Source organism: Chiloscyllium plagiosum, unplaced genomic scaffold (assembly GCF_037043375.1).
Source record: "Chiloscyllium plagiosum isolate Xiang-an unplaced genomic scaffold, Cpla_swu_hap1 HiC_scaffold_21, whole genome shotgun sequence".
Lineage (NCBI taxonomy): Eukaryota > Metazoa > Chordata > Chondrichthyes > Orectolobiformes > Hemiscylliidae > Chiloscyllium > Chiloscyllium plagiosum.
The window spans coordinates 50,804,607-50,826,560 of NW_028270159.1; the positions used below are offsets into that span (position 1 = coordinate 50,804,607).

The following is a 21,954-nucleotide window of genomic DNA, read 5'->3' on the forward strand; positions in this document are numbered from 1 at the left end:
AATGGTGCAGGAAAAACCTGAACAGGCACAGGGTCAGATAGAAAGGCTAAGGGACTTGAATCAGAAAGACAAGACGATAAAAGATATGAGTATGGTGGATGTGTACTCCGAAAAGGAGGCAGAGAATATTCCTGAGGATTATTATCTGAAAGATAGAATTCTATGATGAAAATGAAGACTTAGGTTAATGCAAAGGCGAAATGGGCAAAGATGCACCAGATTGTGTTGCTGGTAGCATACAGACAAGAAGAGTTACAGATAGCAGATGAACTAGTTGTAGGAGGTCACCTAGGTGTACAGAAGACTCCGGCTCATGTACAAAAAGTTTTTTTCTTGGGCTGAAATGACAAGAACGTGTCGTACATGCCAAATGGTGGGTAAGCCCCAGGCGGTAATAAAACCAGCACCTTTGCTGCCAATTCCCACTTTCGAAGAACTTTTCACGTGGGTTATAATTGATTGTGTAGGTTCCCCTCCCGAGAACTAAAAGTGGGAACAGTACTTGTTAATCACAATGGATGTGTCTCCCAGATTTCCGGAGGCAATTCCATTACGGAGTATCAAGGCAAAATGGGTGGTAAAGGAATTAGTAGCTTTCTTCACGCAGTATGGGCTATCCAGAGAGATTCAGCCAGACCAAAGCCTAATTTTACTGCTAAACTATTTAAGGAGGTCATGGATAGCTCAGGTATACAGCACTTTAAATCAAGTGTGTATCATCCTGAGTCCCAGGGAGCTTTAGAAAGGTGGCATCAGACTCTGAAGACCATGTTGAGAGCGAACTGTCAGGATTACCCGAATGGTTGGGATAAGGGTATCTCATTCGTATTGTTTACCATGAGACTCTACTCAGTCTATTCCCCTCGAGTTAATATTCGGGCACGAAGTGAGAGACCTTTGAAATTAATTAAAGAAAAATCGACTTGGACATTTTCCCAAGGGAATGACGTGTTAGTATTGTTACCAGTGATAGAAGATCCCTTCAAAGCCAGGTTTAGTGGTCCCTATCAGATTGAGAAAAGTTGAGTCAGGTGAACTATCGGGTAAAGATGCCATTTAGAAAGAAACGGTATTGGGTATGTCATGTGAACATGGTGAAAACTTATTGTATTGGAGAGAATGAACTGGAGAAACAGGTGTTAGTTACTGCCTTCCAGAGGTGGATTTTGAGCTGCCCCAAAATATGATAAAAAATGAAGAGGTCCTTGAGGAGTGGGATGGGTGGGTAAACTATCTGTCTCATGAGCATAGAACGCAGTTGAGAGGTTTGTTACTGCAGTTTGAGGACATATGTAGGAATCAGATGGAAAGTAGATGTAGGGAATACTGCTCCGATAAAACAACACCCCTATCGGCTTAATCCTATCAAAGCCAGACAGGTCCAGATGGAAGTGGAGGCCATGCTCGATGAGGGTATCATCAAACCGAGCCAGAGTGAGTGGAGTTCGCCGATCGTCTTAGTTTCCAAACCGGACAGGATGCAACGATTTTGCGTGGATTATCAGAAGGTCAACGCTGTTACAAAATTGGACTCCTATCCAATGCCGAGATTGGAGGACTGTATCGAGAAAGTTGGACAAGCCAGTTACATGACCAAATTGGACTTACTGTGTGATTACTTGTAGGTACCTTTAGCAGAGATGGCAAAAGAAATTTCTGTGTTTGTAACCCCAAATGGGCTATATCAATTCAAAGTGATGCCCTTTGGAATGTAGAACACGTCCACCACATTCCAAAGAGTCATGAGCAGAGTTGTGGCTGGGTTAACAAACTGTGCAGTCTATTTGGGCAATGTAGTGATCTGTAGTAAGTCCTGGAAAGATCATATGGTACAGTTGGCAGAGCTCTTTGAACGACTATAAGAAGCAAAACTGTTGATAAACTTAAACAAAACTGAATTCGTGAAAGCAGAGGTGACGTTCTTGGGACATAACATCTTCATGGAGCGTTGACCCCCATGGCACGCAAAGACGAAAGCCATCGAGGAATTTCCGCAACCAACCTCAAAGAAAGAGGTGCTTTGATTCTTGGAACTAAGAGGATTCTATCGGAGGTTTGTTCCAAACATCAGCAGTGTAGTGGCACCGTTAACCGATTTGCTGAAAGAGAACATAAGGTTTTGGTGACAGAACAATGCCAGTTGGCATTTCACCATTTAAAAGCAATATTGACCACTGCACCAGCTTTGCTCCACCAAATTTTTTGAAACCCTTCAAAGTTGCCATCGATGCTAGTGATGTAGGAGTTGGAGCTGTACTCCTACTGGAGGATGAGGATGGGATTGAACTGCCAGGTGGTTACTTTTCAAAGAAACTCAACATCAGTGGGCGGCACAATGGCACAGTGGTTAGCACTGCTGCCTCACTGCACCAGAGACCCGGATTCAATTCCCGACTCAGGCGATGGACTGTGTGGAGTTTGCACATTCTCCCCGTGTCTGCGTGGGTTTCCTCCGGGTGCTCCGGTTTCCTCCCACAGTCCAAAAGATGTGCAGGTCAGGTGAATTGGCCACGCTAAATTGCCTGTAGTGTTAGGTAAGAAGGTGTAAATGTAGGGGTATGGGTGGGTTTCGCTTCGGCGGGTCGGTGTGGACATGTTGGGCCGAAGGGCCTGTTTCCACACTAAGTAATCTAATCTAATCCAATCTAATCCACCAAAGGAAATACTCCATGATCGAAAAAGATCTACTGAGTTTGGTACTGGCCTTACAACATTTTAATGTGTATGTCATGAACAGTGTGTCAGAGATGGTTATGTACAAGGATCACAATCCACTTACATTATTGGAATGCTTTAAAGAGAAGAATATGCGATTATTTCAATGGAGTCTTATTTTACAGACTTTTAATTTACAAATCCTACATGTTTCAAGCCGTAAGAATGTAATCGCAGATGCATTATCGCTGATTTAACTGACAAAGTATAGATGAGATTGGTTTGTATTCAATGTTATGTATATGTATGTGGAAAGAGGTTAATTTGAAATTAGATTAAAGTCATTTGTCTGTCATGGTAATGTGATTAAGAAATAGAAACAATAAATAAAAAGTAAACTTTTCATTATATTGGTTCATTTTTTTCTTAAGGGGGGAGGTGTTATGAAGGTGTGGGTGTGTACTGTACCTTTAAGAGAGAGAGGAAGCTAGCAAGGACTGACTGAAAGCACAGAGTGTGCTGAACAATTTAAAAATATAATATTTGGTAAAAATAAATAGCTGGAGTTGCGTTGCCATGGAAAAAAAACAAATTCAAATTCAGCCAGTCAGTTTAAATTATGCCCCAGACACCGAAATCCAATCGAGATTGGTTTGATGTCATCCCAAACAGCAAAATTCAATGAAATGAGCCAATGTTTTGAGCTGTAAAACCGGACATTTTGAACAGTTGCGAGGGGGGACTGCGAAGAGCACCAACAAGTACACTCTGTTAGCTGAATAGCTCTCCAACAGGTACCTGTCCATAAGAAAAGTTGTGCAGCAGAAGACCGAAGAAAAGATGACCCAGGAAAATCTACAGAGGCAAATCGACAAAGCTGGCTGGTTTTGAAATGTGATGATTATTTTTCTGCAAATCTTAAATGGTATTGTTTTTATCAGACCAGTATTGTCAAGTGGGAGGTAAAAGATACGTTTAAGAAAAAGGAGTTGTAAATAGCTGTTGTATTAATGTTCTGTTTGGACTTAAAGAATAAAATTGTTAATTTTTACTTTAAATAGTGACCTCTGGGATAGTTCTTTGCCTCTCGAAATGTAACAGATTAAGGCATGAGGTGAGCTTCTCTGTGTGTCAGGCTTACATTAGCAGAGGAGTTTACCCCATGTCATCACCCTATCAAAATTTCATCTCCTGACTTGAAACCTCTGATTGTTGCATGTTTACCTGTCTACTGTTTTTTGGAAGTTTTCAAATGGTCCTGCGCAATTGTACATGCTTCTTTTTAAAATTCATTCACTGGTTGAGAATTGAATTGAATTAAATTTATTGTCATGTGTACCGAGGCACAGTGAAAAGCTTTGTCTTGCGAGCAAAACAGGTAGATCACAGAGTTAAGCAGCATAGATAGTAAATAATAGGTAAACAGCGGCAAAAACAAAAACACAGGTACAGGTGAATGTTAAGAGTTTGAGAGTCCATTCAGTATTCTAACAACAGTTGGGTAGAAACTGTTTCGAAACCAGCTGGTGTGTGTGTTCTGGCTTCTGTACCTTCTCCCTGATGGTAAAGGTTGTAGAAAAACATTGTCAGGGTGGGATGGATCTTTGAGAATGCTGGCGGCCTTTCCTTGACAGTGGGCCTGACAGATGGATTCTATAGATGGGAGGTTGGCCTTTGTGATTGTCCGGGCCGAGTTCACCACTCTCTAAACCATCTCCGATCTTGAATGGTACAGTTGCCATACCAGGTAGTGATACATCCAGACAGAATGCTCTCGATGGCACACCTATAAAAGTTTGCAAAGTTATTCACCATCATGTCAAATTTCCTCAGCTGCTTAAGGAAGAAGAGACGTTGTTGAGCCTTTGTAATCAGTGCGTCCACATGATGGATGTCGCTGGCTGGGTCAGTATTCATTGGCCATCCTAGAGGGCAGTTAAGAGTCAACCATATTGCTGTGGGTCTGGAGTCACGTGTGGGCTAGACCAGAAAAAAATGGCAATTTCCTTCCCCGAAAGCACACTGGTGAGCCACCAGATGGGTTTTTACAACAATTATCATTAGACTATTAGTTCCAGGTTTATATTGCTAGAATTGTAAACCATGTCCCACGAACATTACCTGGGTCTCTCGATTAACAGCTTAGCAATAATTCCACTAGGTCATCAAACTGCATTTATTTCAATGCAAGGGGCCTAACAAGGAAGGCACATGAACTCAGGGCACGGTTAGGAACATGGGACTGGGATATCATAGCAATTACAGAAACATGGCTCAACACTACAGGAAGGATAGAAAGGGAGGCAAGAGAGGAGGGGGAGTAGCATTTTTGATAAGGGATAGCATTACAGCTGCACTGAGGGAGGATATTTCCAGAAGTACATCCAGGGAAGTTATTTGGGTAGAACTGAGAAATAAGAAAGGGATGGTCACCTTATTGGGATTGTATTATACACCCCTAATAGTCAGAGGGAAATTGAGAAACAAATTTGTAAGGAGATCTCAGTTATCTGTAAAAATAATAGTGTGGTTATGGTAGGGGATTTTAACTTTCCAAACATCGACTGGGACTGCCATAGTGTGAAGGGTTTAGATGGAGAGGAATTTGTTAAGTGTCTACAAGAAAACTTTCTGATTCAGTATGTGGATGTACCTACTAGAGAAGGTGCAAAACTTGACCTACTCTTGGGAAATAAGGCAGGGCAGGTGACTGAGGTGTCAGTGGGGGAGCACGTTGGGGCCAGCGACCATAATTCTATTAAATTTAAAATAGTGATGGAAAAGAATAGACCAGATCTAAAAGAAAGGCCAATTTTGACGATATTAGGCAAGAACTTTCAAAAGCTGATTGGGGGCAGATGTTCACAGGTAAAGGGACGGCTGGAAAATGGGAAGCCTTCAGAAATGAGATAACAAGAATGCAGAGAAAGTATATACCTGTTAGGATGAAAGGAAAGGCTGTTAGATGTAGGGAATGCTGAATGACTAAAGAAATTGAGGGTTTGATTGAGAAAAAGAAGGAAGCATATGTCGGGTATAGACAGGATAGATCGAGTGAATCCTTAGAGTATAAAGGCAGTGTGAGTATACTTAAGAGTGAAATCAGGAGGGCAAAAAGGGGACATGAAATAACTTTGGCAAATAGAGTTAAGGAGAATCCAAAGAATTCAATGTACATTACAATTACATTGAAGACAAAAGGTTAACTAAGGAAAGAATAGGGCCCCTCAAAGATCAGCAAAGCGGCCTTTGTGTGGAACCGCAGGAGATGGGGGAAATACTAAATAGAATATAGAACATAGAACAATACAGCACAGGCCCTTCAACCCACGATGTTGTGCCGACCACTGATCCTCATGTATGCACCCTCAAATTTCTGTGACCATATGCATGTCCAAAATGAGTATTTTGCATCAGTATTTACTGTGGAAAAGGATATGGAAGATGTAGCCTGTAGGGGAATAGATGGTGACATCTTGAAAAATGTCCATATTACTGAGGAGGAAGTGCTGGATGTCTTGAAATGCATAAAAGTGGATAAATCCCCAGGACCTAATCAGGTGTACCCGAGAACTCTGTGCGAAACTAGGGAAGTGATTGCTTGTCCTCTTACTGAAATATTTGTATCATCGATAATCACAGGTGAGGTGCCGGAAGACTGGAGGTTGGCTAACATGGTGCCACTGTTTAAGAAAGGTGGTAAAGACAAGCCAGGGAACTATAAACCAGTGCACATGACCTCGGTGGTGGGCAAGTTGTTGGAGGGAATCCTGAGGGACAGGATGTACATGTATTTGGAAAGGCAGGGACTGATTAGGGATAGTCAACATGGCTTTGTGCATGGAAAATCATGTCCCACAAACTTGATTGAGTGTTTTGAAGAAGTAACAAAGAGGATTGATGAGGGCAGAGCGATAGATGTGATCTATATGGACTTCAGTAAGGCATTTGACAAGGTTCCCCATGGGAGACTGATTAGCAAGGTTAGATCTCATGGAATACAGAGAGAACTAGCCATTTGGATAAAGAACTATTTCAAAGGTAGAAGACAGAGGGTGGTGTTGGAGGGTTGTTTTTCAGACTGGAGGCCTGTGACCAGTGGAGTGCCACAAGGATCGGTGCTGGGCCCTCTACTTTTTGTCATTTACATAAATGATGTGGATGGAAGCATAAGAGGTACAGTTAGTAAGTTTGTAAATGACACCAAAATTGGAGGTGTAGTGGACAGCGAAGAGTGTTACCTCAGATTGCAACAGGATCTTGACCAGATGGGTCAGTGGGCTGAGAAGTGGCAGATGGAGTTTAATTCAGATAAGTGCGAGGTGCTGCATTTTGGGAAAGCAAATCTTAGCAGGATTTATACACTTAATGGTAAGGTCCTAGGGAGTGTTGCTGAACAAAGAGACCTTGGAGTGCAGGCTCATAGCTCCTTGAAAGTGGAGTTGCAGGTAGATAAGACAGTGAAGAAGGCGTTTGGTATGCTTTCCTTTATTGGTCAGAGTATTGAGTACAGGAGTTGGGAGATCATGTTGCAGCTGTACAAGACATTGGTTAGGCCACTGTTGGAATATTGCATGCGGTTCTGTTCTCCTCCTTATCAGAAAGATGTTGTGAAACTTGAAAGAGTTCAGAAAAGATTTACAAGGATGTTGCTAGGGTTGGAGGATTTGAGCTATTGGGAGAGGCTGTTTTCCCTGGAGCGTCGGAGGCTGAGGGGTGACCTTATAGAGGTTTACAAAATCATGAGGGGCATGGATAGGATAAATAGATAAAGTCTTTTCCCTGGGGTTGGGGAGTCCAGAACTAGAGGGCATAGGTTTAGGGTGAGAGGGGAAAGATATAAAAGGGACCTCAAGGGCAACTTTTTCACGTAGAGCGTGGTACGGGTATGGAAAGAACTGCCAGAGGATGTGGTGGAGGCTAGTACAATTGCAACATTTAAGAGGCATTTGGATGGGTATATGAATAGGAAGGGTTTGGAGGGATATGGGCCAGGTGCTGGCAGGTGGGACTAGATTGGGTTGGGATTTCTGGTCGGCATGGTCAGAAACTCCTTTAGAAATGGACACATTTCTAACATTGAAGGTTTGTTTTTCTTACTGAACAATGTGTCTCTAATCAGTTTTAATGATCTCCTTGTTTCACAGCTGTAAACTAACTTAAATGGCTAATGCTCAATAGATTTATTGGGGAATCTCTGGTGTAAAATAAAGCTGACCCTTCTTCCTAATTCTTTGGACACTTCATAACAATAGGCTTTGATCATTGTTTTGAGAGTCTGCTGATATCTCTCCAAAGTACATGGGTCTGTGGTTGGTATGCTGTCAATTTTAGTTGTTTAATTCCCAAGTTGCTAATAATATCCTGAAAAAGGTTTGACATAAAGTGTGATCCTTGATTGCACTATATTTCCATTAGTGGACCATAACCAGCAAAAAACTACTAGGCTTTCCACTACCACTGATTGCCCTTAAGGGAATAGCTATAGACTACTTTGTCTTTGTTCTCTTTCTAAAACCAGCTGCTTTTCAAAATGGAATTCTTAACTTCAACTCTCAGTTCCAAATCAAAATGTAAGAGAAAAATAAAAGAAAAATAGTGATGGCCTCAACAAATAGTGTTAGATCTTTTCAGTGGAGATACTAAATGTCTTGAAGGACATAAAAGTACCTCAAATCAATGGCGTTTGATAGTCTGCCTCGCTCAACACTGCTTTGACATGTCTGGACAATCCTCTTCTTCATGGCTGCACGCTTCCCTTCCTTTCTCCAAAACAGAATGCATTTTGTAAAATAATTAAAATGATGCTGACTTCACTGCTTTTGTGTATTTGCTGCAGAGAGTTCTGGAGCTCGGAGAGACAGGTGACTGTGTACCTGAACCTGACCAAGGCCTATTGGATTATTCAACAGCACCACAAAGCATTAGTCTTTGGGAAGAAGTATCTGGAACATTTAATCGGGGGACCACCGACTGGATACTGCCAGGACGTAACATCTGCTTATCATCAGGTGGGTAGGTTCAAAATCATTTGCAATTATGGATTGTGATTGAGAGCAACTTGATCTGACAGCTGGTAGAGCAAAGTGTTCAGATAACTGTTGTCTGACTCTGATCAAACTGGGTCTGCTGGAGGTTGGATTCATTTCGGAAGGCTTGGGTGTCAAGTGGGCAAAATGTTGAGTGTTTGGGCAGATTCCACCAGCCTTAGGAATAGGTGAAAGTGAGGGCTGGAGATCAGAGTCTAGATTAGAGTGGTGCTGGAAAAGGTCCTCGGATGCTGCCTGACCTGCTGTGCTTTTCCAGCACCACTCTAATCTAGACTCCAGCCTTAAGAATAGCCCACTCCTGAACCTGAGTTTGTTGGTGGTTGTGGTTGGCAGTGTGTAATTGTCAGTTTTGACATCCTGAGTCTTAATCCCTAAAAGAAGTCAGAAAATGCTGTGTAACAGGAATTTAACTCTGTCACGTTGAAACAAATAGCTTTAGAAAGCAATTTTTTGGACACTTCATAACAATAGGCTTTGATCATTGTTTTGAGAGTCTGCTGATAGCTCTCCAAAGTACATGGGTCTGTGGTTGGTACTATTGCTCACTCCCTATTTGTGGTTCCCGAAGGCATTTTCCATGATGCGCTTGTTCCTGTTTGGTGATTCGGGGTTGAGCTTGGTGTTACATCTTCGGGCGTTTCAAATGAAGCATATACTGGAAACCTTTAGTAATTCATGAAGCAAGTTCCTCATCAGTTCAGGAAATGTGTCCGAGAGATCTATAACAGCTGCATTAAATTAGAACTAGATCTTTATGTAGTACTACGCTTCCTTTGTACATTGTTTTCTTGGAGTTATCAGGTCTTTTTGCGCTGTGTCAGTCATTAGGTGAGCTATCAATGAGAGGCAAAGTAATAAAGCCTATGTTAGGATTACCATGCAAGTACATGAATGGTACAGGAGATTGGTGAGTTGCATGGATAGAACTGGCTATTAAATATTCCTGGATACAAGGTTTCCAGGACAGATAATCCAAAAGAAGGGATGTCAGAGCGGGATGGGAAAAGCAAATAAGAGAAAGAAAAGAGAATGTGAGAAGAGACTGGCAGCTCATCTGAAAGGGAATCTGGAATTCATCTGTGACCATAGTAAAAGGGTGGTAAAGGGAGGAATGAGATCAATGAGGTACCAAAAGGAGGATTTACACCTGGAGGCAGGAGGCATGGCTGAGGTTCAAATGAATATTTTATATATTTTAGCTTTACCAAAGAAGAATATGGTGCGCAGCTCTTCGCAAAAGAGGCCATTCAGAAACTTGAAAGATTTAAACTTAATGAGGAGGAAGCGTTGGATAGGCTATTTGTACTTTGAAGTTGGTAAAGCATCGGGACTGGGAGAAAGTGAGGACTGCAGATGGTGGAGGTCAGAGACGAAGAGTGCGGTGCTGGAAAAGCACAGCCGGTCAGGCAGCATCCGAGGAACAGGAGAGTCAACATTTCGAGCATAAGCTCGTCATCAGGAAGCATCAGGACTGGATGAGATGCTTCCAAGGATGTTGGAGGAAGTGTGAATGGAAATTCTAGAGGCACTGCCAAAATTATCCAATCTTCGTTTGACTCAGCAGTGGTACCAGAGCACTGGAGAATTGCAAATGTTACATCCTTCTTCAAAAAACGGGAAGGTTGCAACCAGGCCATTTCAACCTAGATGGTAGAGAAGAATTTAGAAATAGGTATGTGGGACAAATTTGACGGTCACTTGGGCAAATTTAGTTAATTAAGGAAAGCCAGCATGGATTTATTAAAGGCAAATTATATTTAATAATTGGATTCAATTCTTTGGTAAAGCAACAGAATGGGTTGATGAGGATGATGTGGTGGATGTGATAAGAAATTTGATACAGTGCCATACAATAGACATGTGAGCAAAGCTAGAACTCATGGAGTAAAAGTGTCAGTGACAATGTGAATACAAAATTGGCAGAGTGACATGAAAACAGGGTGAATGGTTGTTCTTTGGAGTGGAGGAAGGTTTGTAGTGCAGCTCCCTAGGGGTCATTGCTGGGACCGTTGCTCTTCCTGATATATATTAAGGACCTAGTTTTTTTTATACTGGGCACTGTTAAAAATTTGAAAAATATTACACTGTGAGCAGTTTTGGTCTGCTAATTTAAGAAAACATGTACTGGTGTTGGACACAGTCCAGGGAAGGTTCACTGGATTGATCTTGGGTATAGAGGTGATTTCTCATGAGGAGAGATTGAGAAGGTTGGGCTTGTACACACCTGAATTTAGAAGAATGAGAGGAGACCTTATTAAAATGTAAAAGATCTTCAGGGTTTGACAGAGTGGATGTAGAGATGTTATTTCCCCTTGTGGGGGAGTCGAGGATCAGAGGATCATAATCTCAGAATGAGGAGTCACCCATTTAAGACAGAGATGAACGGAATGTTTTTCACTCAGGGTCATCAATCTGTGGAATTCGTTGCTGCAGAGGGCTGTCAAGGTTAGGTCGTTATGTATGTTCGAGGCTGAGAAGAACACATTTTTAATAAGCGAGGGAACCAAGGGTTCAGGGGAAAAGGCAGTTGGAGTTGTTGGTTATTAGGTGATCCATGATCTCATTGAACGGTGGAGCTGATTTGACAGAGCAAAATGTCTACTTCTGTTCCTATGTCTTATCTTATGTGAATGATGGAAGCATTGTGAACTGTGAGCAGGACAGCATAAACCTTCAGAAAAGGACGCAGACAGGTGTTGTGTGAAATATTCACTTTGATATGAAGAACACGCAGAGACAATATAGAATGAAGAGTACAATTCTAAAGGGGATGCAGAAACAGAGTGGCCTGAGTGTTTGTGTGCACAAACCATTAACAGCAGCAAGACAGGTTCAGAGAGGGCAATAAAACATGAGGGATCCTCAGCTTTATTAACAGGGGCAGAGAGTACAAAACTAATGAATTCTTGTTAAACTTTCATAAAACACTGCCTCAGCTTCTACTGGGGCATCATGTCCAGTTCTGGGCACAACGTTTCAGAAAGGATGTGGCAGAATTGGGGAGGATGCAGAAAAGATTCATGAAGATGATTCCAGGGATGAGGTTGACAGGTACACGAATAGCAAAGGTTTACAGAGATATGGGCCAAATGCAGGCAAATAGCACTAGTTTCATTTTGGCATGGATGAGTTAGACCGAAGGTTCTGTATGACTCTATGATGAACATCAGTCACAGGAAAAGATTGGTGAAGCTAGGAGTGCTCTCCTTGGAGAAAACCAGTTTGAGAAGAGATTTGATCAAGGTATTCAAAATCATGAGGGGCAGAGTACGTGGGGAGAAACTGTTTCATTGTTGGAACGTATGGGATCAAGCAGGCATGGATTTAAAGCAATTGGTAAGTAGAATAATAATGACATGAGGAAAAAAATGTTTTCACACAGAAAGAAGTTAGGATCAGGAATTCACCACCTGAGAGCATGTTTGAGGCAGGGTCAGTTGAGGCATTCAGAAAGGATTTAAATCCTTATCGAGAAAGGAGTGGATGGATGTACGGAGCAAGCAGGAGAAGGTGGGGGAATGTCACTAGGTGAATTGCTTGTTCAGAGGATTGGCATAAGTATGAGTGGCTGAATGTCCTCCTTCTGAGCTGTAACCATCTATAATTCTACGCTTGGAAATTTTTTGTCAGCTTCATCCAGTTTAGTTACTGTAATGTATGTCGACGGGGGGAAGGATCTCTGAATCTTGTAGCTTTTGCCACTAATACTGTGTGTTAACACCAAAAGGGGGAGTGGAATACACCCTATATATTCCTGCACCGATTTCTCATTTAACTTAGAAAATTGAAGAATGGTGCAGAGTGCAACTATTCAGGTTTAAACATTGAGACTGTCAAGTTATGGGGCTTATAGCTCTGAAAGTTTTCATTCCCCTCCTCTGGCCAGATGCCTAATAAGGCAGAGTGGGCTCTCCTGGAACTGCTTTGGTCTTGCTGACAGTCTTGCATTCTACTCATTTACTTAGTCCCTTCCTGGGACAGAAATCTGTGCTCAGGTTGGGGTGGATGAGAAAAAGCAAGCCACTCAGCTGCTGAAAACTCCTCCTCCCGATTTTATGGGGTGCCTTGGAAATGATGCCCCTCCACAACTCTGTAATCTCCTCCTACCCTACAACCCTTGGATAGATCTCTCCAAATTCTGGCCTTTTGCACATGCACTCTTAAATTTAATTGCTGCACAATTGACTGTGCCTTCAGCTGCCTAAGACCAATCAACCCTCCAGTATAAGCACTTGGGCATGTTTTATTATATTTAAAGGCATTCTGAAAATGCCATTTATCATTTAATTCCTGGCCCAGGAGAGGGAGTGGGAGACCAGAGTGGTGCCAGGGGATGACTTAGAGGCTGGCGATCTGGAATATTGTAACTGCAGCCCTTTTACTTCCTGGCACCTGAATCTTTGAGAGGGTGAAGCTTTCCCAGTGTTTTGATGACTGAAAATTCTCTGGAAGGAATTTGGAGAACTGGGAAATGTGCTAACTCACTGTATGTGTTTTTGAGTTTGCAGGTTGCGAAACTTCAAGAGAAATTGGGACTTTACAATGAGTCTGTGATCAACTACCAGCAATATTGTGAACTGAGCAAGATGCTGGGCAACAGTATTGCAGCTGCAGAGGCCCACGGAGCGATGGGTGTCATTCATACAGTGCTCGGTAACTATGACCTTGCAGTGACCCACGCTCACCAGAGTTTCAACCTATCAAAATCCATAGGAGAGCGACAACTTCGATTAGCAGCAATGATTAGACTTGGGGACATATACAGGACAACGGAGAACTTGGAGGAAGCAGCAAACTGGTACCAACAAGCTTGGGATCACGACAGCAGAGGAGATGATCCGAAACTGAAGTGCCAGGCTGCACTGGGTTTAGCAGAGGTTTATAAAGATACAGCTCAGTATCGCCATGCCTTGTACTTCTATGAGCAGGCTCTGGAAGCTGCAGAGCTGGCTGGAGAGGATGAGCTGATCTACAGGTGTAAGTTTAAGATAGCATGCAGCTGTCAATTCTCCTGCTTAGCTAAGGAGCTAATGAAAGGATGCAATGCCTTTAAGGAAGTGATAGCATATTACTGTTGGCTCAGTAGAAGATTAACAGTTGAGGGGATCACACTACCAAAAGAGACCAATGATATTCTCCTAGAGAGCTATGATGGGATCCAAACAATCCTTGAAAAACTAGGTGACAGAATAAAGATATTCCAGTATGCAGAGGCTGGCAGGAGACACAAATTTCTAACCTATACGTGCATGATAGAGGAGCTCCCAGTTTGGAACAATGTGATAGATGAATCTTCAATTCCATTCATCCCAAGTATCGAGGAGCTTTACAGCATTCTAGATCTCCTATCTGGGCCAGTGTTGTATTACTCACTGGTAGACACAGGTCTCTATTTGTGGGTGCTGAAGGCAAGGGAAGGGCTGGTACATTTTCATGCCACCAGCAGTGTGGTGTCGGAAGTAATCCACAGGCAGATCTGCCAGTTCCTGCAGCTGGTGAAGAACAAGTCCCTGCTTTATGAGACTGAGGCCAGGAACATCCCGAAGAAAAGGCTGAGGCAAACCACTGTCGGGAAACGGAACAAGGTAGTGACTGGTGAGGAAGTGCTGAATGTCCTATTTGGCAAAAGCGCAGTCCTGGCTCAAGGCCTAGCTCGCTCACAGCTGAGTCAGCAAGCTAGGAGTTTGAAGTTCACTCCAGTGACCCGAGCGCGACAGCTGGGCTGACACTCCAATGCTGTGCTGAGGGACTGCCAGAGGTGTCGGCCATTGGATGTGATGTTTAAATGAAACCATCTCATGATTTTGTATATCTCAATCAGACCCCAGCTCGGCCTCCTCCTCTGTTCCAAGGAAAACAAATGCAGCTTATCCAGTCTGTCCTCCTAACTGAGACTTCTCATCCCAGACAACATCATTGTGAATCTCCTCAGTGCAATCATGGTCTTCTAACAGTGTGATAACCAGAACACACACAATATTCCAGCTGTGCCCTAACCAATGTTTCATACTGTTGTAGCAAGCCTTCCTTGCTCCTATATTCTAAGCCCCAGCTAATGAAGGCAAGCATCCTTTATACTTTCTTCACCACCCACTCTACCTGCACTGACACCTTCAAGGATCTATGGATTTGTACACCAAGGTCCCTTCGTTCCTCAGAACTCCCTAAGGGCCTACCATTCATTGAGTATATCCTTCCCTTTCAAAACACATCACTTTGCACTTATCAGGATTAAATTCGATCTGCCATTGCTCTGCCCAATTTACCAGATGGTCAATATCAATATTACCCTGCAGACTGAGACCATCCTCCTCAGTTTGTTTGCTATGACTAAGCAACAACCATTATACTCTGAAGTTTTAGCTTTATTCACTATCAGCCTGTTTGTAGATGGTCCTTGACTTTAGTAAGTGACATAACTTCAGTCCAATATTGACATAACACATTTTTAAAGAGTTGTAATTGCAATGGAAATTTATAATCAATTAATTTTGGCATCATATAGTGAATCATTAGACCAGGATAAAAACTAGATGATCGGATAGGTTCATTTCCAATCAGGCCTTGTGAAAACATTATTATAGACATTCAGATTGATTGTATGCATGTTATTTGTGTTATATTACTATCCTCCACTCACTCCATTTTGCTGGAAAAAGCAATCCTGCTTTATCGGGAGACTTCGCTGTAGTTTCAGTCATGAGGCTATATGCCATAATTTATAAAAACCCTTAGGCTAACCTTTCTTTCCTGTAGTTTGTAGAAACTTTGTTTAACTACACTGTTTACTATTTTTTTAGTGAATTCCTTTCTTAGCAAGTTATGCAGTACATTCCACCCTGTCTCCATCTCATTGGATGACATACTGGCTTCAATAGTTTGATTAGATTAGATTAGATTACAGTGTGGAAACAGGCCCTTTGGCCCAACAAGTCCACACCGACCCGCCGAAGCGCAACCCACCCATACCCCTACATCTACCCCTTACCTAACACTACGGGCAATTTAGTATGGCCAATTCACCTGACCTGCACATCTTTGGACTGTGGGAGGAAACCGGAGCACCCGGAGGAAACCCACACAGACACGGGGAGAACGTGCAAACTCCACACAGTCAGTCACCTGAGGTGGGAATTGAACCCGGGTCTCTGGCGCTGTGAGGCAGCAGTGCTAACCACTGTGCCACCGTGCCACCCAAAAGTTTATGGTACGGTCAGTATGTTTGCTTGTACATACTGGAAATTGATGACGTTTCTCAAAGTCCTTTAGAATTTAGTTATTGGCAGAATCAGAGTGAAGGAATTCACTGTGGATTCGATATAAACAACACAGGGGATGGGGGGCTGGGGTTGGATGAACACAGTAAGTTGAAAATGGCATTGTAATAATGGACTGCAGAGTAGATTTTAGCATGGGTTTGTGATAATAACTCTTAGTAATAAGAGATCAGGCTTGAAACCAAATGGCCTACATGTACTCTAATTTTCTGTATTTCATCAGACTTTGGAAATGTAAATTCCAACATGACTTTTATAACCTAATGATGTTGGTTTCACTTGTGCCCTTGTTCTGACATTTTTCTGCTGTAGAGACAGCAGGTGCCTCACTCATCGTGTAAAGATTCCCCGACAGCAGAGCGTCTGCTGGAAGGTGAGGAGGAGATTGAGCACTGGAAGCAAATGTACCTGCTGCTCTTTGGACCTGTGACTGAGCTGCTGGAGGAGCTGCAGGAAGGCAGTGACCTCCTCATCGTGCCAGACAAGCACCTCATCCAGGTAAATAAGTCAGATTATTGACAATTGCACTGATATAAAAAAGTGTATTAGTCCTTTGTGTTCAAATCCAGATAGCTAGTTACTGAAGTTTAGAAACCAGGAGTAGGAGTAGGCCATTCGGCCCTTCAATGCAATTATGGCTGATCCTCTATCTTAATGCCATATTTCCACTTTCTCCCTTTACCTCTTGATGTCTTTAAAATCTAAAAATGCATCCATCTCTTTCTCAAATATACTCAGTGACTTGGCCTCCGTAGCCTTCTATGGTAGAGAGTTCCATAGGTCCACTAGCTTCTGAAGCAGTGTTTCCTCAACTCAATCTTAAATGGTCAACCCCCATATCCTGAGACTGTGTCCCTGGTTCTAGACTGTCCAACCAGGACAAGCATCCAGTTTGCATCTAATCTGTACAGTCCTGTTAGAATTTTAGATGTTTCAATCAGATCTCTTCTCATCCTTCTAAAGTCCAGTGAACACTGGCCCAGTCGAAGCAATCTCTCCTCATGGGACAGTCCTGCCGTCCTATTATCAGCCTAGTCATCCTTCATTGTACTATCTCAATGACAAGTATGCCACCATCTTGAACTGCTACATGGAATTTGTTGTAGGTACTAACCACAGTGCTGTTAGGAACATAGCTCCAGCAGCAGTGCTGGAACAGTGACAGATTCCAGGTCAGGATGATGTGTTACTTGGTGAAGGGTTTGCAAGTGGTCGTGTTACCAGGCATCTGGATCCCTTTGTGCTTCTAGGTAGTAGAGCAGACAAGTTTGGAAGAGTATCTTGAAGGGACCTTGGGTGAGTTACTGTTCTGTAATGCTAAGATGATTTAAAACAAAACCAATGCTAATGTACATTCTTGTGGAGAAAGTAAATGTTTAAGCTGGTGGTTTGTGTGCCAATTAAGCTGATTTTTATCTTGGATGGTGTCAATTTTCTTAATTGTTGTTGGAACTGCATTCATCCAGGAAATTCCTTCAGACAGAGGAAGAAGAAGGCTTATGTTATGCTCATGAGATGTGCTGGCTCAGTTAGGGCACTTGAGAGTTACAAGGTAGGCAGGAAAGACTTAAAGACAGCGCTAAGAAGAGCCAGGAGGGGACATGAGAAGTCATTGGAGGATAGGATCAAGGAAAACCCGAAGGCTTTCTAGAGCTATGTCAGGAATAGAATTGTGGGCGGCACGGTGGCACAGTGGTTAGCACTGCTGCCTCACAGCGCCAGAGACCTGGGTTCAATTCCCGACTCAGGCGACTGACTGTGTGGAGTTTGCACATTCTCCCCGTGTCTGCGTGGGTTTCCTCCGGGTGCTCCGGTTTCCTCCCACAGTCCAAAGATGTGCAGGTCAGGTGAATTGGCCATGCTAAATTGCCCGTAGTGTTAGGTAAAGGGGTAAATGTAGGGGAATGGGTGGGTTACGCTTTGGCGGGTCGGTGTGGACTTGTTGGGCCGAAGGGCCTGTTTCCACACTGTAAGTAATCTAATCTAGAAGAATGACTAGAGTAAGTTTAGGGTCAATCAAGCATAATAGTGGGAAATGGTGCATGGAGTCAGAAGATAGGGGAAGCGCTATATGAATACTTTTTATCAGTATTCACAGTAGAAAAAGACAATGTGGTCAAGGAAAATACTGAGATATAGGCTACTAGACTAGATGGGATTGAGGTGCATAAGGAAGAGGTGTTAGCAATTCTGGAAAGTGTGAAAATAGATAAAGTTCTCTGGGCCAGATGAGATTTATCCTGAGATTCTCTGGGAAGCCAGGGCGGAGATTGCCAAGCCTTTGGCTTTGAACTTTTTGTCATCATTGTCTACAAAAATACTGCCAGAAGACTGGAGGATAGCAAATGTTGCTCCCTTGTTCAAGAAGGGGAATAGAGATAACCCGAGAAAGTCTAGGCCTGTGAGTCTTACTTTGGTCGTGGGTAAAGTGTTGGAAAAGGTTATAAGAGATAGGATTTATAATCATCTAGAGAGGAATAGGTTTATTAGGGATAGTCGACACGGTTTTGTGAAGGGTAGGCCTTGCCTCACAAACCTTATTGAATTCTTCGAGAAGGTGACCAAACAGGTGGATGAGGGTAAAGCAATTGATGTGGTGTATATGGATTTCAGTAAGCAGTTTGATAAGGTTCCCCACGGTAGGCTATTGCACAAAATACGGAGGCATGGGATTGAGGGGGATTTAGCGTTTTGGATCAGAAATTGGCTAACTGAAAGAAGATAGAAGGTGGTGGTTGATGGGAAATATTTATCCTGGAGTTCAGTTACTAGTGGGGTACCACAAGGACCTGTTTTGGATCCACTGTTGTTTTGTCATTTTTATAAATGACCTGGATGAGGGCATAGAAGGATGGGTTAGTAAATTTTGCAGATGACATTAAGTTCAGTAGAGTTTTGGACAGTGACGAAAGGTGTTGTAGGTTACAGAAAGACATAGAAGAGCTGGGCCGAGAGGTGGCAAATGGAGTTTAATGTGGAAAAGTGTGAGGTGATTCACTTTGGAAGGAGTAACAGGAATGCAGAGTAGTGGCCGAATGATGAGATTCTTGGTAGTATACATGAGCAGAGAGATTCGGTGTCGAGATGAGAGTGGTGCTGGAAAAGCACAGCAGTTCAGGCAGCATCCGAGGAGCAGTAAAATCGACGTTTCGGGCAAAAGCCCTTCATCAGGAATATAGGCAGAGAGCCTGAAGGGTGGAGAGATAAGTGAGAGGAGGGTGGGGGTGGGGAGAAAGTAGCATAGAGTACAATAGGTGAGTGGGGGAGGGGATGAAGGTGATAGGTCGGTGGAGGGGGACGGTGGAGTGGATAGGTGGAAAAGAAGATAGGCAGGTAGGACAAGTCATGGGGACAGTGCTGAGCTGGAAGTTTGAAACTAGGGTGAGATGGGGGAAGGGGAAATGAGGAAACTGTTGAAGTCCACATTGATGCCCTGGGGTTGAAGTGTTCCGAGGCGGAAGATGAGGCGTTCTTCCTCCAGGCGTCTGGTGCTGAGGGAGCAGCGGTGAAGGAGGCCCAGGACCTCCATGTCCTCGGCAGAGTGGGAGGGGGAGTTGAAATGTTGGGCCACGGGGTGGTTTGGTTGATTGGTGCGGGTGTCCCAGAGATGTTCCCTAAAGCGCTCTGCTAGGAGGCGTCCAGTCTCCCCAATGTAGAGGAGACCGCATCGGGCGCAACGGATACAATAAATGATATTGGTGGATGTGCAGGTAAAACTTTGATGGATGTGGAAGGCTCCTTTGGGGATTTGGATGGAGGTGAGGGAGGAGGTGTGGGCACAGGTTTTACAATTCCTGCGGTGGCAGGGGAAGGTGCCAGGATGGGAGGGTGGGTTGTAGAGGGGGGCGTGGACCTGACCAGGTAGTCACGGAGGGAACAGTCTTTGCGGAAGGCGGAAAGGGGTGGGGAGGGAAATATATCCCTGGTGGTGGGGTCCGTTTGGAGGTGTTGGAAATGTCGGCGGATGATTTGGTTTATGCGAAACTCTGCCCTCCCCCCTAACTTATCATCTTAATCCCCTTCCCCACTCACCTATTGTACTCCTTTGCTACTTTCTCCCCACCCCCACCCTCCTCTCACTTATCTCTCCACCCTTCAGGCTCTCTGCCTGTATTCCTGATAAAGGGCTTTTGCCTGAAACGTCGATTTTCCTGCTCCTCGGATGCTGCCTGAACTGCTGTGCTCTTTCAGCACCACTCTAATCTAGACTCTGGTTTCCAGCACCTGCAGTCATTGTCTTTACCCAGAGAGATTCGGTGTCCATGTACATAGATCCTTGAAAGTTGCCACCCAGGTTGATAGGGTTGTTAAGAAGGCATACGGTGTGTTAGCTTTTATTGGTAGAGGGATTGAGTTTTGGAACCATGAGATCATGCTGCAGCTGTACAAAACTTTGGTGCGGCCACGTTTGGGGAATTGCATGTAGTTCTGATCACCGCATTATGGGAAGGATGTGGAAAGATGTGCATGGTTTGGAAAGGGTTCAGAGGAGATTTACTAAGTTGTTGCCTGGTATGGAGGGAAGGTCTTATGAGGAAAAGCTGAGGGCCTTGAGGCTGTTTTCATTAGAGAGAAGAAGGTTGAGAGGCAACTTAATTGAGACATAAGATAATCAGAGGGTTAGGTAGGGTTGACAGTGAGAGCCTTTTTCCTTGGATGGCGATGGCTAGCACAAGGGGTCATAGCTTTAAATTGAGGGGTGATAGATATAGGTCAGATGTCAGAGGTAGTTTCTTTACTCAGAGTAGTAAGGGCATGGAACGCACTGCCTGCAACGGTAGTAGACTCACCCAACCTTCTGGGCATTTAAATGGTCATTTGGTAGGCATATAGACAAGAATGGAATAGTGTAGGTTAGATGGGCTTCAGATTGATTCCACAGGTCAGCGCAACATTGAGGGCTGAAGGGCCTGTACTGTGCTGTTATGTTCTATGTCCTGATTTGTACCTTATAGCTGGTGGATGGGTTATTAGATGCTGTTTCAAAGAGTCCTAACCGATATGAAAGGTTAACTCTGTTTCTGTCTCAGCAGATGCTGCCAGACTTGATGAGCTTTTCCAGCACTTTGTTTATATTTCCAGCCTATGCCCTGCTCTTATTGCAAGTCATTATGTGGCTGGTCCAGTTCTGTTTCTAGTGCAAGGCACCAAATTAAGAGTCCAAACCTCAAAGGTAATAGTCCTCAAAAATTCAAAGGATTTTAACTTAAACCTTTGCATAGGATAAATTTAGTTAGAGAGATGATTGTTTGGTTTAGAGACTGGTGTGGGAGAAGTGGGTTCCAGTTCCTGGTGCACGGGCAACAATACTGGGGGAATGATACCATTGGGAGAGTCTACATCTGAAATATGCTAAGGCCGAGTGAGTTGCATAACGGGGGAAGTAGAGAGGACTTTAAACTAAATAGTGGAAGCAAGAGATAAATGTTAGGAAGAGACCAGGGAAGAGAAACCTATCAGTATGAAAAATGATAAACAGATCATGAGAAGGAGGAAAAGAGAGTGTAAATTTAAAAGTAAATCAAGTTATAAAAATGATAGAAACTAAAAGCTTTGCATCTGAATGCATATAGCATTTAAAATAAAATGGATGACTCTTTATATAATTGAGGTTTTACCTTCATAATCTGTTAGAATTGGCATGGAAGATTTTAAACGTTTTTAATAAGCACTGTACAACATACAATGAGATGAAAAAAATAGTTATTTTAGGCAATATAGGTAATATAATCTGTCATTGCAATTTTAGAGAATGAGAAGCAGGCCCCTTAACTGTAGACAGCGGTAGGATCGATTTATAAAAGAAGAAATATGAAATCTTGTCATAAAGCCAAGGCAGTAATCATTGGGTATTCTAATTTATGTATAGACTGTAAAGAATAAGATTAGAAAAGGTAGACTAGATAAGGAGTTCAGAGAATGTTTTTGGGTTAGTTTCTTGGAACCGTATATTCTAGAGCCATACAATCATA

General features: G+C 43.1%; 1 protein-coding gene across 1 annotated transcript in view; it reads left to right on the top strand.

Annotated features, from left to right (window-relative positions):
- The window catches only part of LOC122564642 (uncharacterized), a 609,322-nt gene that overhangs the window by 52,280 nt on the left and 535,088 nt on the right, over nucleotides 1–21,954 (top strand). Inside the window, exons 8-10 of the mRNA XM_087998559.1 lie at nucleotides 8,495–8,666; nucleotides 13,214–14,290; nucleotides 16,295–16,480. Of these exons, the coding sequence (XP_087854685.1) occupies nucleotides 8,495–8,666; nucleotides 13,214–14,290; nucleotides 16,295–16,480 (1,435 nt within the window). The remainder of the gene's footprint in view (nucleotides 1–8,494; nucleotides 8,667–13,213; nucleotides 14,291–16,294; nucleotides 16,481–21,954) is intronic.